Genomic DNA, 16,042 nt, shown 5'->3' with positions numbered 1-16,042 from the left:
CTGTAAAGACGTGGGCGCACACACAACACACGCACATACGCATGAAGCTGTCCACCAGACAGGAAGGAAGCAGATGCTAATTCAAGCTCTAACGGACATGTTGACAAAATAACCAAAAGGTGACACCCAAAACAATCAAAACAAGCACACTCATTAGGTTGTAGCTTTACAGTGTGTCTGTGTCATGGATATGACTACGTAGATGAGACACGCCCCTTTTGAGCTGTGTGCCTACGGCGATGCTAAGCTAGGAGGGTAAAAGTGATCAGCGCATTCCATGTGTGTGGATGGAAAGAAAACCAAATGACCAATGATGCCAGTAGAGTGTAGATTGTACTGCATACGTTTGTGTACAACGCTGTACAATTACGATAAGGTAACTGGGAGCAACCTTTCACATGTAAAAAAAATAAATAAAAATAAATATATATTAAAATAATAATAATAATAATAAATAATATATATATATATATATATATATATATATATATATATATATATAACTGAGGACCCGGGTTCAATCCCGGGCCCCGCCTGTGTGGAGTTTGCATGTTCTCCCCGTGTCTGCGTGGGTTTTCTCCGGGCACTCCGGTTTCCTCCCACATCCCAAAAACATGCATAAATTGGAGACTCTAAATTGCCCGTAGGCATGACTGTGAGTGTGAATGGTTGTTTGTTTCTATGTGCCCTGCGATTGGCTGGCAACCAGTTCAGGGTGTGCCCCGCCTCCTGCCTGTTGACAGCTGGAATAGGCTCCAGCACGCCTGCGACCCTAGTGAGGAAAAGCGGCTCAGAAAATGGATGGATGGATGTATTGATAGCAAACGATTTGACGTTGACAAAAAAGTAAACCTCATAAAAATCGCTTGAGAAATGAGTAAATTACGATTTAATTTCAATCTCTGTGCGTTGCCTTTGACGGGTACGTCGACCTCCCCAACATGGCTGCCACATAGGTACATCGGTTAGCTTGGGCTGTTACAGCGTGCTGGCGTACATAGTCCTCATTATCTATTGTCTATGAAGTCACATACTGGCTTCTAGCATGCTAACAATTAGCCGCTAAGAAGTCGAAGCTTCAGCATGGCACTTACCTTTAATAGTAGCTCCAAGGTGACTCCATCCAACACAGATGTGAAGCAGCTGTAACAAAACGTGCTTGTACGAACTACATATTTGTTGAGTGATTTCCAGGAATGCATTTTTCATTTGCTAGAGCAAATGTCTGAGTTTGTAAGTAGTCAGTTTAATAATGGCTATTCGTGTGAAGTCCTTCACATCTGTGTTGCATTGAGTTCACCAGTCAACTGTGATTTGAATACACGACTATCATACTGGAGCTGGACATTTGAGCAACTCATATCCGTCCTCTTCTTCCTTCTCTAACTTCCTTTTCTTCTTCCCCCTCCTTCTGCTCTCCTCTCCCTGCTACTGTCCCTCCTCCCCCTCTTCTGCTCTTCTTCTTCCTCTTCCTCCTCTTCTACTCTTCTACCCCCTCTTCCTTCTCCTACTTTTCCTCCTCCTTGTCCTGCTCATCTTCCTCTTCATTTTCTTCCTTCTCCTCCATCTACTCTTCTTCTTCGGCCTCCTTTTACTTCTCGTTCTCCTCCTCTTCTCTGTCTTCTTCCTTTTCTTCCATCTCATATTTATCCTTGTCCCTCACTCTTTTTTTATCCTCCTCATCCTCATACTATTTTTCCTCCATTTCCTCTTCCACCGTTTCCTCTTCCATCTTCTTCCTCCGCTTTCTTTACACTTTGACCTCCTCCCCTTCCTTCTCATCCTTCCTCTTCCTCCTCCTCTTCTTCATTCTCTGTCCTCCTCTCCTCCTTCTTCCCATCTTCATCCTCCTACTACTCTCCCTTGACTTCCTCCTTCTTTTTGTCCTTTTCTTTGTCTGCCTCCACCTCATCCTCATCCTTATCCTCATCCCTCTGTTCTTGTTCCTCCTCCTTCTACTCTTCTTCCTCCTTTTCCTCTTCCTGTCTTCCTCCACTTCCTCCTCCTCTGACTCCTTGTTCCCCTCCTCTTCATACCCCAGTTCCTCCTCTTCAATTGTTCATTTGCTGGCTTTCTTCCTCCTCCTCTTTTTCTATTGTTAATTTGTTGTCCCCATCCCTCCTTCCTTCTCCCCCTCCTCCTCTTCCTCATGGTGTGTTTAGTGGCTCAGTGACAAACGTGTTAGTGACAGACAATGATGACCTCACAAAACACAATGCTGGACACAAAACACACTTGCACACACACTGAAATAATGAGCATTCAGCTGGATCAGAATCTTTTATCTCAGGTTTGCAAAAGGCTCACATGTGCATGTGCGTGTGCGTGTGTGTGTGTGTGTGTGTAGGTGCAGTGGCCGTGCATAAACTCAAAATACAAAGTGAAGAAGAAGAGTTACAAGAACTCTGGCATTGTCATCCTCAACCAGTGCAAGGTCAGCACTCTTACTCCTCTTCTTCATCCCTGTCTTCCTTCTCCCCTCGTACGTCGCTTCCCTTGCCAAACGTCAGCCGGGATAAACTCCAGCTCCACCGCCTAACGCGACCCTATGTTGTCGCTTGGCGTGAACGTGAGCTCGAATGTTTGTTGGTCTAAATGGGCAGGTGACGGATGAGGCAGCGTCGTGTGGGCGGAGCCAAAAGACAGAATGGGAGCAGCCTTAATAAGGCCAACAACAACTCCATAAGGGATTTTTATATAGTGGACTTACATAATAATAAATAAAATATCCATATAGTATAGGTGTTATTTTGATTTTATACTGTATGGGGCCTGCCGTGATTAGGGAATAGGGAATAGAGAATGAGTGAATGATTGTGAACGCAATAGAGAATGGGTGAATGATTGTGAACGCAGCGTTCGCAATCATTCACTCACTCCTTATTCCCTAATCGGGACAGTACAGTGGGTATGGAAAGTATTCAGACCCCTTAAAATTTTCACTCTTTGTTATATTGCAGCCATGTTTTAAAATCATCACGATGGAAATATAGAGCACCATTGAGTCTTCTTCTTTCTTTCTCTCTCTCTCATCTCTTCTCCATCTTCTCTCCTTCCTTCCTTCCCCTTCTTTCCCCCTGTTCTCTCATCCTCTCTTCCCCTTGTTTCATTGTTCCCCTTGTCCCTTCCTCCCAGCTCTGGTCCATCTGTACATGTCAGCGCACTCAGTGGTGCTGCGGGCCCCCCAAGAGCCCCACCAGGACTCAGTGGTGCTCTATATTTCCATCGTTCTTCTTCTTGGTCATAAATTTTACATAAAAGTGACATGCAAAGAGGTCAGAAGTCACTTAAATATAGCACGGTGGAGGAGATATCCTCCAACACCAGAACAGACGTGTACGTGCAGCATGTCGATGAAGCGTCTACATCCTCACCAAACAAGTTCAGATGGATGAATTTCATGATGAAAGTTTTTCATTATATTCTAACTGTATTCGGCGGCACGGTGAACGACTGGTCAGAGGACTGGGGTTCGATTCCCGGCCCCGCCTATGTGGAGTTTGCATGGCCTCCCCGTGCCTGTGTGGGTTTTCTCCAGGTACTCCGCTTTCCTCCCACATCCCCAAAACACGCATGGTAGGTTCATTGAAGACTCTAAATTGCCCGTAGGTGTGAATGTGAGTGCGAATGGTTGTTTGTTTCTATGTGCCCTGCGATTGGCTGGCAACCAGTTCAGGGTATACCCCACCTCCTACCTGTTGATAGCTGGGATGGGCTCCAGCACTTCCACGACCCGAGTGAGGATAAGCGGCTCAGAAAATGGATGGATGGATATAATTGTAGTCTTTTTTTTGTGTGTTCGAAGATTATCAAGATGCATTCCTTCCTGGATTACATCATGGGAGGCTGCCAGATCCAATTTACTGTGAGGACACACACACACACACACACACGTACACACACACACGTATACACACCACAAGTCCCATCCAGGTCAGCGTCCTGCTTCTTATTCCATCAAGAGGAAACGGCTCCAGGGTTGTCAGAGTGGTCCTGATGATGTTTCCATGGCAACGGTAACCAAGGCAACACCAACCTGCCGCCCCGTTGTCCCACTTAGCGACCACCGCAGACCCTGGCTGTGGTTGCACCGGTCCCACCGGTCACACTGATGCTGACATGACACATCTTAGCATCAAGTCTGGAGGATACTCTGTGTAACGCCATGGCAACGCAGGAAACAGGAAGTGCCAAAAGGGGAATTCAGTTAGCTGATTGGCTGAGGAGGAAGGCATTTCCAAATAAAACAGGAAGCAATTTAAACACAACACACGGTAGAGTCCTTTCAGGATCTTCATCATCAATCTCCGCCCATAAACAAGTCACTGGTCAAAAGTCAGAGGTGACACATCACAAGTCACGTCACACATCACACGCCACACGTTATACATTACATGTTAAGGCTGCCGCACACCGAGCGACGAGGAGTTTCTTTTTAGAAACCTGCCTTTTCCTTAATTAATTATGACGCTATCTTTTTATGGTTTACTCAACGTGATAAAGTCACTGTATGCTCTGTTCGGGGCGTCAATATATCCAATCGCTCAATATGTCGGCAGCTGTAAATTTTTTACAATGATCCGGTCCATTGAAGGTTTAAGCGCATCGCGTAGTGGACAACAGCCTTTACACATCAGCTGTCACACGTCACAACGCACATACCACATCACACCTCACATTACATATCCCTGGCGTAGGGCGGAAACTTTGCCTCTCCAAAACCATCACTTTTCAGGAAACCAAAAAAAACAGCATGTTTATTGAGCCATTGACATTGCATCATAAAAGAGCAGGGCATGTAGACTTTAGTTGTAAAAATAACGTACCCACGTAGGGACTGACCAATAGTATTGATTTGTGGAAAAAATATGAAAATTGACCAAAGTTGAACAGCAGGTTTCAACCCGACACCAGCGATATCACGTCACAGATCACATGCAACAAGTCACGTCACGTCACATATCGGGTTTCACATTTCACACGTCATGGGTCACACGTCCCATGTCACGCCATATGTCACCCATACCACATTTTCCGTCACATACCACACATCACGTCGCATGTCACGTCGCGCAGCAAATTACATAAAGTATCACACCCTACATCACACAATAGACAATACACATCAAGTCACATGTCAAATGTCACCCATAACACATGACATCTTTCTTCACACATAACACAACACAACACGTCACGTGTCACACGTTACATGTCACACATCAGGTCACATGTAAAACACATTAGGTTTTCACTTTTCCCATTACTACACCTCACGTGTCACGTCACATATCAAATGTCACTCACCCACAACACATCACTCGGCACATATAATACATCACACATAATGTCACACGCTAGATATCACACTTTACATATCACGTCACATCACACATCACACAACCTACATCACAACATGTCACGCTACACATTGTGTTTCCCATTTAACCCGTCACATATGTTACGTGTCGTATGTCACGTCATACATGTCACTCCAATCGCTGACTAATTACAAGCGACGATCCCCCCAAGCTGAGAACAATAGCACACTAGCCAACGACTTGAATACCTTCTATTGCAGATTTGAAAAGGACAGTTTCACATCACACACCCACCTGGCCGCACCCGCGACCACAATCACACCTCTGACTTCTGCGTTAATCATCCATGAACAGGATATGAGACGCATCTTCAAACAACAAAATATTAAAAAGCGGCAGGCCCATGTGTCCCCATCCTGCCTCAAAGTCTGCGTGGACCAGCTCGCTCCAGTCTTCACTCAGATCTTCAATAGATCTCTGGAAATGTGCGAAGTTCCATCCTGTTTCAAACGCTCCACCATCATTCCAGTCCCCAAGAAACCTGCAATCTCGGGTCTGAATGACTACAGGCCTGTTGCTTTGACATCTGTGGTCGTGAAGTCCTTTGAACGTCTCGTGCTGGACCACCTCAAGAGTGTCACAGGCCCTTGCTGGAACCCATGCAGTTTGCCTACCAAGCGAACAGGTCTGCGGATGATGCAGTCAACATGGGACTGCACTTCATCCTAGAACACCTCGACAGTGCAGGGACCTACGCGAGGATCCTGTTCGTGGACTTCAGCTCAGCGTTCAACACCATCATCCCTGAACTCCTTTCATCCAAGCTTCTCCAGCTCAGCGTCTCACCTGCCATCTGCTAGTGGATTTACAGCTTTCTGACGGGCAGGACACAGCAGGTCAGGCTGGGGGAGGCCACCTCATCCACACGCAGCATCAGCACTGGGGCGCCCCAAGGTTGTGTTCTCTCTCCGCTGCTCTTCTCTCTCTACACGAACGACTGCACCTCAGCGGACTCGACTGTCAAACTCCTGAAGTTTGCAGATGACACCACTGTCATCGGCCTCATCAAGGACGGTGACGAGTCTGCATATCGACAGGAAGCGGAGCGGCTGGAGCTGTGGTGCGGCCGACACAACCTGGAGCTGAACACGCTCAAGACTGTAGAGATGATCGTGGACTTCAGGAGGCATCCTTCGGCACAGCTGCCCCTCACGTTGTCCAGCTGCCTTGTGTCAACCGTCGAGACCTTCAAGTTCCTGGGAATTACAATCTCTCATGGCCTTGAAGTGGGCGACAAACATCAACTCCGTCCTCAAAAAGGCCCAGCAGAGGATGTACTTCCTGCGTCTTCTGAGAAAGCACAGCCTGCCGCCGGAGCTGCTGAGACAGTTCTACACAGCGGTCAACGAATCAGTCCTGTGTTCTTCCATCACAGTCTGGTTTGGTGCTGCTACAAAAAAGGACAAACTCCGACTGCAACGGACAGAAAGGATTGTCGGTACCCCCCTGTCTCAGTTCTGGCACGCTGCCAGAACTATGACAAGGGCGTGCAAAATCCTCTCTGACTCTCCGCACCCCGGTCACCGGCTCTTCCAGCTCCTTCCCTCAGGTAGGCGCTACCGATCAATGGAAACTAGAACTAGTAGACATTCCAACAGCTTCTTCCCTCTTGCAATCAACTTCTTAAACACCTAACCTATAATTCCATCACAACAAGCTGGCAATTTTTTGACTTGAGTTCGTTGTCACATTTCTGTGGGGCCAATTATGTATTACTCGTGCACTCGCCATGCTGCACTATTTGCATATACTGGCCACTCATGCCAGAGTAGCATCTGCTCCATTTGCACACTGATTGAGGAGTATCTGTAACATTTGCACAACCAACATTGTCCCAGATTATCGCACTACTCATCACTTTAAACCGCATACAGTCCTTGAAGTCTCAGCGCCCTTTGCACAATGGTCATTGCACCGGACTATTGCGATATTAGTCATTCGAACTGCTCTAAGTGCTAGAGGACTCTGCATCTTTTTGCACAATTGTTTTTTGTCAATGTCTTTTTGTCTCCAAAGTGTTCTGTAAATTGACTGTCAGTTGTACTAGAGCGGCTCCAACTACCGGAGACAAATTCCTTGTGTGTTTTGGACATACTTGGCAAATAAAGATGATTCCGATTCTGACACGTCACACATTACGTCACTGGTCACAAATAACACATCACAGTGCTGAAGCTAGACCTATTTTAGGGGCGGGGGGTTCAACCTCCCACGCTACCTCAATGATTACATTTGGGGCAAAATCTTTTTCCATCAGCACCCCCCCACCCCTGTCGAGAAACCTAGTGACGCTGTTGACACATCACGTCACACATTACATATCACGTCACACATCGTGTTACAGACTTCATGTCACAAATCATATCTCACACCTCACACGTCAAAAGTCCCACACAACACATCGCACGTCATATGTCCCATTGTCTAATTGGCTACTCTCTCTCAGGTGGCCATCGACTTCACGGCGTCCAATGGTGACCCTCGCAACAGCTGCTCCCTGCATTACATCCACCCGTACCGACCCAACGAGTACTTGAAGGCGCTCGTCGCTGTGGGCGAGATCTGCCAGGACTATGACAGGTACAGTCGGCATCTGAGCTTGTTAGAGCTGAGTCGTGATGGTGTTACATGTCTCTCAGCAAACAGGACGTTATCGTGTCGCTTTTCTTGAATGAGTTCTGATGGCGGCCAATCACAGCGCTTGTTTTCTTTTTTTCAGTGACAAAATGTTCCCGGCGTTCGGCTTTGGTGCTCGCATCCCGCCCGACTACAAGGTATAGCTAAAGTCCTCTAGCTTCATGCTAACATATGATATGAAAAGCCATAGACAGGCTACCAGAAATTAACATAGACGTTAATGTAATTATGTCTTCAAACAATGGCTACTTTAACACACGGAACAGCAACACATTCAAACAGAGCATACAAAAATATTCACAGGCAAATTTCTCTGTAAAGAGAAATGTAAAAACATGAAAAAGTAATGTTTACATTGATGGTTGAAGTTTTTTAGTTGAAGCAGACATCAAAGACACTTTCTGTCCATCCAATCACTTTACTTCTCCTCTACCTCCTCTTCCTCCCCTCCAGGTCTCCCATGACTTTGCAGTGAATTTTAACGAGGAGAACCCCGAGTGTGCAGGTAAGTGCTTTGAAGTTCCCTCACTCACTTAGAAAAAGAAAAAAAGAAAAACTGTGAACACACTAAAAAATAGACATGGAACATTACGTCATGAGGATGACATCCATCCACCATTTTCTACCCCTTATCCGAGGTCGGGTCGCGGGGGCAGTAGCTTAAGCAGGGACGCCCAGACTTCCCTCTCCCCACCCAGTTCATCCAGCTCTTCCGGGGGGATCCCGAGGTGTTCCCAGGCCTCCCGGATGACCGAGCTTCTCACCATATCTCTAAAGGAGAGTCCGGATACCCTGCGGAGGAAACTCTTTTCGGCCGCTTGTATCCGGGATCTTGTTCTTTCGGTCACGACGCACAGCTCGTGACCATAGGTGAGGGTAGGAACAGAGATCGACCGGTAAATCGAGAGCTTCGCCTTTCGGCTTAGCTCCTTCTTTACCACAACGGACCGACACGTAGTTCGCATCACTGCAGACGCTGCACCGATCTGCTTGTCGATCTCCCGTTCCATTCTTCCCTCACTCGTGAACAAGGCCCCAAGATACATGAACTCCTCCACTTGGGCCACAATCTCATCCCCGACCCGGAGAGGGCACGCCACCCTTTTGCGACTGAGGACCATGGTCTCAGATTTGGAGGTGCTGCTTCTCATCCCAGCCGCTTCACACTCGGCTGCGTACCGCTCCAGTGAGAGTTGGAGGTCACGGCTTGATGAAGCCAACAGAAATGATTTGAGAACAATGAGCAGTATGATACAACCCAATTCCAATGAAGTTGGGACGTTGTGTTAAACATAAATAAAAATAGAGAATACAATGATTTCCAAATCATGTTCAACCTATATTTAATTGAATACACTACAAAGACAAGATATTTAATGTTCAAACTGATAAACTTGATTGTTTTTAAATAAAATAATCATTAACCTAGAATTTAACCTAGAATTCTATGACTGCAACACATTCCAAAAAAGCTGGGACAGGCTCATGTTTATCACTGTGTTACATCACCTTTTCTTTTAACAACATTCAATAAACGTTTGGGAACTGAGGACACTAATTGTTGAACCTTTGTAGGTGGAATTCTTTCCCATTCTTGCTTGAAGTACAGCTTCAGGTGTTCAACAGTCCGGGGTCTCCGTTGTCGTATTTTACGCTTCATAATGCGCCACACATTTTCAACGGGAGACAGGTCTGGACTGCAGGCAGGCCAGTCTAGTACCCGCACTCTTTTACTACGAAGCCACGCTGTTGTAACACGTGCAGAATGTGGTTTGGCATTGTCTTGCTGAAATAAGCAGGGGCGTCCATGAAAAAGATGTTGCTTGGATGGCATCATATGTTTCTCCAAAACCTGTATGTACATTTCAGCATTAAGGGTGCCTTCACAGATGTGTAAGTTACCTATGCCATTGCCACTAAAACAGCCCCATACCATCACAGATGCTGGCTTTTGAACTTTGCATCCATAACAGTCCGGATGGTTCCTTTCCTCTTTGGCCCGGAGGACACGACGTCCACAATTTCCAAAAACAATTTGAAATGTGGACTCGTCGGACCACAGAACACTTTTCCACTTTGCATCAGTCCATCTTCGATGAGCTCGGGCCCAGAGAAGCCGGCGGTGTTTCTGGGTGTTGATGATAAATGGCTTTTGCTTTGCATAGTAGTTTCAAGTTGCACTTAGGGCTATAGCGCCGAACTGTATTTACTGACATTGGTTTTCTGAAGTGCTACTGAGCCCATGTGGTGATATCCTTTACACATTGATGTTGGTTTTTGATGCAGTGCCACCTGAGGGATCAAAGGTCACGGGCATTCAATGTTGGTTTTCGGCCTTGCCGCTTACATTCAGTGATTTCTCCAGATTCTCTGAAACTTTTGATGATATTATGGACCGTAGATGATGAAATCCATAAATTTCTTTCAATTGTCTGTTGAGGAATATTGTCGTTAAACTGTTCGATTATTTTCTCACGCACTTGTTCGCAAAGAGGTGAACCTCGCCCTATCTTTGCTTGTGAATGACTGAGCAATTCGGGGAAGCTCCTTTTATACCCAATCATGGCACCCACCTGTTCCCAATTAGCCTGTTCACTCACCTGTGGGATGTTCCAAACAGGTGTTTGATGAGCATTCCTCAACTTTCTCAGTCTTTTTTGACACCTGTCCCAGCTTTTTTGGAACCTGTTGCAGCCATAAAATTCAAAGTTAATGATTATTTGCTAAAAACAATACAGTTAATCTGTTTGAACATTAAATATCTTGTCTATGTAGTGTATTCAATTAAATATAGGTTGAACATGATTTGCAAATCATTGTATGCTGTTTTTATTTATGTTTAACACAACGTCCCAACTTTATTGGAATTGGGGTTGTTATTGTCACGATAACAAGGAGAGCGAGGAAGCTGATGAGGAGGAGGCTAGGATGAGAATAATTACAGTACAATGAGAATACAAATTATGACTTGATGATGACGATAATGGAGTCATAACAATGATAAGATTGCTGATGATGTGAATGAGGATGTGATGAAGAAGATGAGGATTTTTGGTCACGTTATTGTTTTATTTTTGTTCATGAATTTTACGCCTCAGCAAAATAAGGTTGTCAGCTATGCTAACAGCTAACGCTGTCATGCTGCTAAAGGTCATGTGCTGAGCCGCTAATTAAGACTCGGCGAGCGTTCCCTCGGCGACCGCTCGCTCACATCAGAGACGCCCTGTGGCATTCTGGGACATCGACCGCCTCGAGCTCACTTAAGTTGACCGCTAACGCAGGACGCATGACCTTTTGCGTCATTATTATTTCACAAAGTTTGTGCTGTGGACAAGTGATTTGAGGATATGAGCAAGCAATGAACATCTTATACGCTTCTCACGTGAAGAGCATGCTTCTCATGCTTTTCACATGTACTTCCCTTGCATTTTTTGGAAGCTTTTCATGTCTTTTTAATGTGCTTCTCATGTCCTTTTCTCTTGTGCTGCTCATTTGTTTCACATGTGCTTCTAATGCGCTTCTCATGTGTTTCACATGTACCTCTCATGTACTTCTCATGCCTTTGTCATGTGGTACTCGCGTTTCTCACATTCTCCTCGTGAACTTCTTAGTGAGCTTCTTTTGTGCTTTTTGTGTACGTTTAATGTGCTTCTCAGAATCAGAATCATCCTTATCTCATGTGCTTGTCATGTGCATCTCATGTACTTCCCAAGTCCTTATTGTGTGCTTCTCATGTTATTCTCATGTGGTTCTCATGTTCCTTCAGGCATCCAGGGCGTGGTGGAGGCCTACCAGGCCTGCCTTCCCAAACTTCAACTCTACGGACCTACGAACATCGCTCCCATCATACACAAAGTGGCCAACTCCGCCTCGCAGGAGGTTCACACCAAAGAGGCCATGGTAGATAGCAACGCTGCTAACTTGTTAGCTAAGATATCTACACCTCCCACACGCTTCAAACATATTTAACATTAACAGGCCCTTTTTAAAAGTATATTTAATACAAAAAAATTGACTTTACTTTGAGCTATGTAGCTTGAGGTGTGTTGTTGTGTCATGCGTCTTTGATCTAGCAATACTTCATCCTTTTGATCCTGACGGACGGCGTGATCACGGACATGGCGGACACGCGTGAGGCCATTGTTCAGGCATCTCACCTTCCCATGTCCGTCATCATCGTGGGCGTCGGGAATGCAGACTTTGGAGACATGCAGATGTTGGACGGAGACGACGGGATCCTCAGGTCGCCCAGAGGAGAACCCGTACTCAGAGACATCGTACAGTTTGTGCCCTTCAGAAACTTCAAGCATGTGAGTGTCACATGATGAGGATGAGAATGATGATGATGATGGAAATGATCACAAGGAGAATGACAGTGATGTTAAGGAGGATGAGAATGATGATGGAAATGATGCGGATGATAAAAAAAATAATAATGAGGGTAATGATAAGAACCTCTACTCAAGGACATTTTTTCTTTTATTTGCTGATTGTCTACACTGGGGAAAAATGTTTTACCTTCTCAAGTAAAAAAATATTAAAAAGACAATTTGTCCCTAAAATAAGCAGAAAAAAAACTGCCAATGGAATATGAATTGACTAAATGAGATCGTCAAATATCTTAGTCTTAGTCTATCTTAGTCTTTTTGTCTTGCTGAAAATTTTGAAAAAAGATGTTTTCACTTGAAATAAGATTTGTCTTCTTACAGTGTACTGTACTTCTTTTTCCATCATCAATCATGATAGACCCAACTTTGTGGTATACTTATGATAGTAAACAATAATAATGGTCAAGTTTGTTTTCCTGTCTTGCTGTCTTGTTTTCTGTTCCCAGGCATCGCCGGCAGCACTCGCGAAGAGCGTGCTAGCCGAGGTTCCCAACCAGGTGGTGGACTACTACAACAGCAAAGGCATCAAACCCAAAGTGGCCAGTCAGTACCACACCTCCAGAACCTTTGGACCTTGAGGGGCTTGTCTCACCGCCTCCAACATGTCCGCCACATAACTGAAAAGCACAACTTGTTTTTTGTTTTGATTTGAATGTTCAGCAGCAACCATAATTTGTTTTGTTTACATTTGTTTGTGTTGAGGTTGGGCCTTGCTGTGTAGTGTCCACTTTGGGAGCATGTGATTGAATAGCTAGCGTGTTAGCCTAACTAGCACTTAGTCACATATTGTAGCACCCCCTCCTTGTGGTGGACAAGTATTAACACATTCTTTCAACACTTTGAATAACTAGAGCACACTCTCAACTTAGCATCTTCTTTTCTCATGAATATTAAATACCACTAATGACCACTAACTACATCTAACAACTGCTAAGGACCATTAATAGCAGCTAGCACACACACACTTATCTTCTCGCTAATAACTGCTAATGGCCTCTAACGACTGGTAATGACTACTAGTGCACACACTCATTGTAGCGTCTGCTCGTCAGATCAATGCTAACAACAGTTAACAACTGTTAGTGACTGCTAACAACTGCCAACGGTCTATAATGACTGCTAACGACAACTAGTAACAACTTAACGCCTACTAGTGACTGCTAACGACCACTGGTGACTGGTAAAGAACACAAATGACTGATAACAATTGCCAATTACTACTTAACAGCTTTTAACGACCACCACAGATAACTAAGGATCCGACTGCAAGCTTGAACACTTCGTGTCTTTTTATGCATAAACGGATGCGAGCTAGCTGTAGCATCTTTAGCGTCCGTCATGCATGCCAGGTAGCGAAAAGTGTTGCACTGTAAGCGTGCACGTAGACGTGTTGTCTGGAAGTTTAGTGCACGTCATTACAAGCCCACAGTTTGTTTTGGGATTTTTATGGTAACTTACAGTAGCTCGCAGCTTCAATGCGTCATGCATGAGATTGTGTGGTTTTGCATGCCATAACATATCCGCTAGCATGCTCAGTCAAAACATACGGTATCCTATTAAAATTTTATGAAAAGTCTCCGAGCGTGTTATTACGTAACATTTGCTAGCGTGCTATGTCAAAACATATCCCCTACCATTTTATGTGATGTGTGCTAGGATGGTATGACATAACGTCCACTAACATGCTTGCTCAAAACATATCCGTGAGCATTTATAGAATGTCTGCTAATGGGGTTTTGATGTAACATCTGCTAGCATGCTATGTCAAAACATCTAGTGTGTTATGACGTAACAGTGTGCTGTATCAAAACATCCCCTAGCATTTTATGACATTTTATGTTTTGCTAGTGTGCTGTGGCAAAACATATGCGCAGGAATTTTATGACGTTAACATCTGCTAGCATTCTACGTCAAAACATATCTGATAAAATGTTATCATATAACATCTACTAGCGTCCTAGGTCAAAACATATCTACCAGCATTTTAAGTCAAAAAATGGCTGCTAACATGTTATGTCTTAATATATCTGCTAGCATTCTATGACATAATTTCTGCTAGCATGCAAGGTCAAAACATCTTAGCTAGCATTTGACATAAAAATGGCTGCTAACATGTTATGACTATGATGTAATATTTTGCAAGCATGCTAGGTCAAAACATATCCTACTAGCATTTTATAAAATATCTCCTAGAGTGTTATGACATAACATCTTGTAGCGTGCTATGTCAAAACACCTCAGGTAGAATGTTTTGACATAACATACCGGCTAGCACTTTCGATGATAAAAATGGTTGGTTATGATGTAACATACTGTATGTGTGAGCCTTTATGCTAGCATTTTAGGATAAAGTTTTTGATGCTAACATGATGTGACATAACATATGCTAGCATGCTAGGTCAAAACATCCGGTGGCATTCTATGCATTTCATTAGCATTTTGCCAGAGCATTTTGCTGGAATGCTACATGCTACAATGTAACATGTCTGCTAGCAAAGTCTTTTGCTAGCATGACAAGCGTAGACTTCAAAGCACAATTTCCTTTTTATAGAGAAAAGTTATGTTTCCATGGAAACCGCCAGGTTTGTTTCCATTTGATGTGTTTGGATCTTTTGTCTTCCTGGTGCCCATTTTGAAGCCTCTTGTCTTTGCTGACGTGTAACGTTTGATACAAGATGGCGGACAGGCCACATGACCTGATGACAGCAATTAAACTTTTATTACCATCAACATCAATGTTTGTGTCTTACTTCGACTATGCTCCTTAGCAGGCCTTTTCACACAAAAATACAAGTGTATCGTAATGAAACTTTTGAGCGTACCTTTGTACTGGCTTGTTAGGACACAGGTTTGCAATAAAATTAATGAGTGTACTTTAATAAAACTTATGAATAAAACTCATGAATAAGACTCATGAGTGTATCTTAATAAAACTCATGAGCGTATGTCTTAACTGTCTCGTTAGCATGTACTTAAGCAATAAAACTTATGTATGTACTTTATGTACTTTAATAAAATTCATGCCTGTCTGTACCTGAATAAAAATCACGAGTGTACCTGAATAAAACTCATGAGCGTAGCTTTGAACTGGGTTGTTAGAATGCACTTTCGCAATAAGATAATCAGAATCATCTTTATTTGCCGAGTATGTCCAAAAAGGATGATATATATATCCATCCATCCATTTTCTGAGCCGCTTCTCCTCACTAGGGTCGCGGGCGTGCTGGAGCCTATCCCAGCTGTCATCGGGCAGGAGGCGGGGTACACCCTCAACTGGTTGCCAGCCAATCGCAGGGCACATCGAAACAAACAACCATTCGCACTCACATTCGCACCTACGGGCAATTTAGAGTCTCCAATTCATGCATGTCTTTGGGATGTGGGAGGAAACCGGAGTGCCCGGAGAAAACCCACGCAGGCACGGGGAGAACATGCAAACTACACACAGGCGGGGCCGGGGATTGAACCCGGGTCCTCAGAACTGTGAGGCTGACGCTCTAACCAGTCGGCCAACGTGCACAAAAAGTGTGTGTGTGTGTGTGTGTGAGTGTGTGTGTGTGTGTGTGTGTGTGTGTGTGTGTATATATATATATATATATATATATATATCCATGGGCGGCACAGTGGACGACTGGT

At 44.5% G+C, this 16,042-nt stretch overlaps 1 protein-coding gene across 2 annotated transcripts in view; it reads left to right on the top strand.

Moving 5' to 3' along the window:
- Nucleotides 1-15,089, top strand: part of cpne4a (copine IVa) — a 21,758-nt gene extending 6,669 nt beyond the window's left edge. Inside the window, exons 8-15 of one of the 2 annotated variants that reach the window (XM_061675707.1) lie at nucleotides 2,348-2,434; nucleotides 3,806-3,865; nucleotides 7,828-7,961; nucleotides 8,101-8,155; nucleotides 8,472-8,523; nucleotides 11,785-11,918; nucleotides 12,092-12,328; nucleotides 12,853-15,089. In XM_061675707.1, coding sequence (XP_061531691.1) covers nucleotides 2,348-2,434; nucleotides 3,806-3,865; nucleotides 7,828-7,961; nucleotides 8,101-8,155; nucleotides 8,472-8,523; nucleotides 11,785-11,918; nucleotides 12,092-12,328; nucleotides 12,853-12,984 — 891 coding nt within the window. In that variant the 3' untranslated portion in view covers nucleotides 12,985-15,089. The remainder of the gene's footprint in view (nucleotides 1-2,347; nucleotides 2,435-3,805; nucleotides 3,866-7,827; nucleotides 7,962-8,100; nucleotides 8,156-8,471; nucleotides 8,524-11,784; nucleotides 11,919-12,091; nucleotides 12,329-12,852) is intronic. The other variant, XM_061675708.1, reaches the window with a different exon arrangement.
- Nucleotides 15,090-16,042: the final 953 nt, after the last annotated feature.

This window comes from Phycodurus eques, chromosome 4, assembly GCF_024500275.1.
Source record: "Phycodurus eques isolate BA_2022a chromosome 4, UOR_Pequ_1.1, whole genome shotgun sequence".
Lineage (NCBI taxonomy): Eukaryota > Metazoa > Chordata > Actinopteri > Syngnathiformes > Syngnathidae > Phycodurus > Phycodurus eques.
The sequence above is the reverse complement of the archived record's forward strand: the minus strand, read 5'-3'. Positions and strand labels throughout refer to the sequence as shown.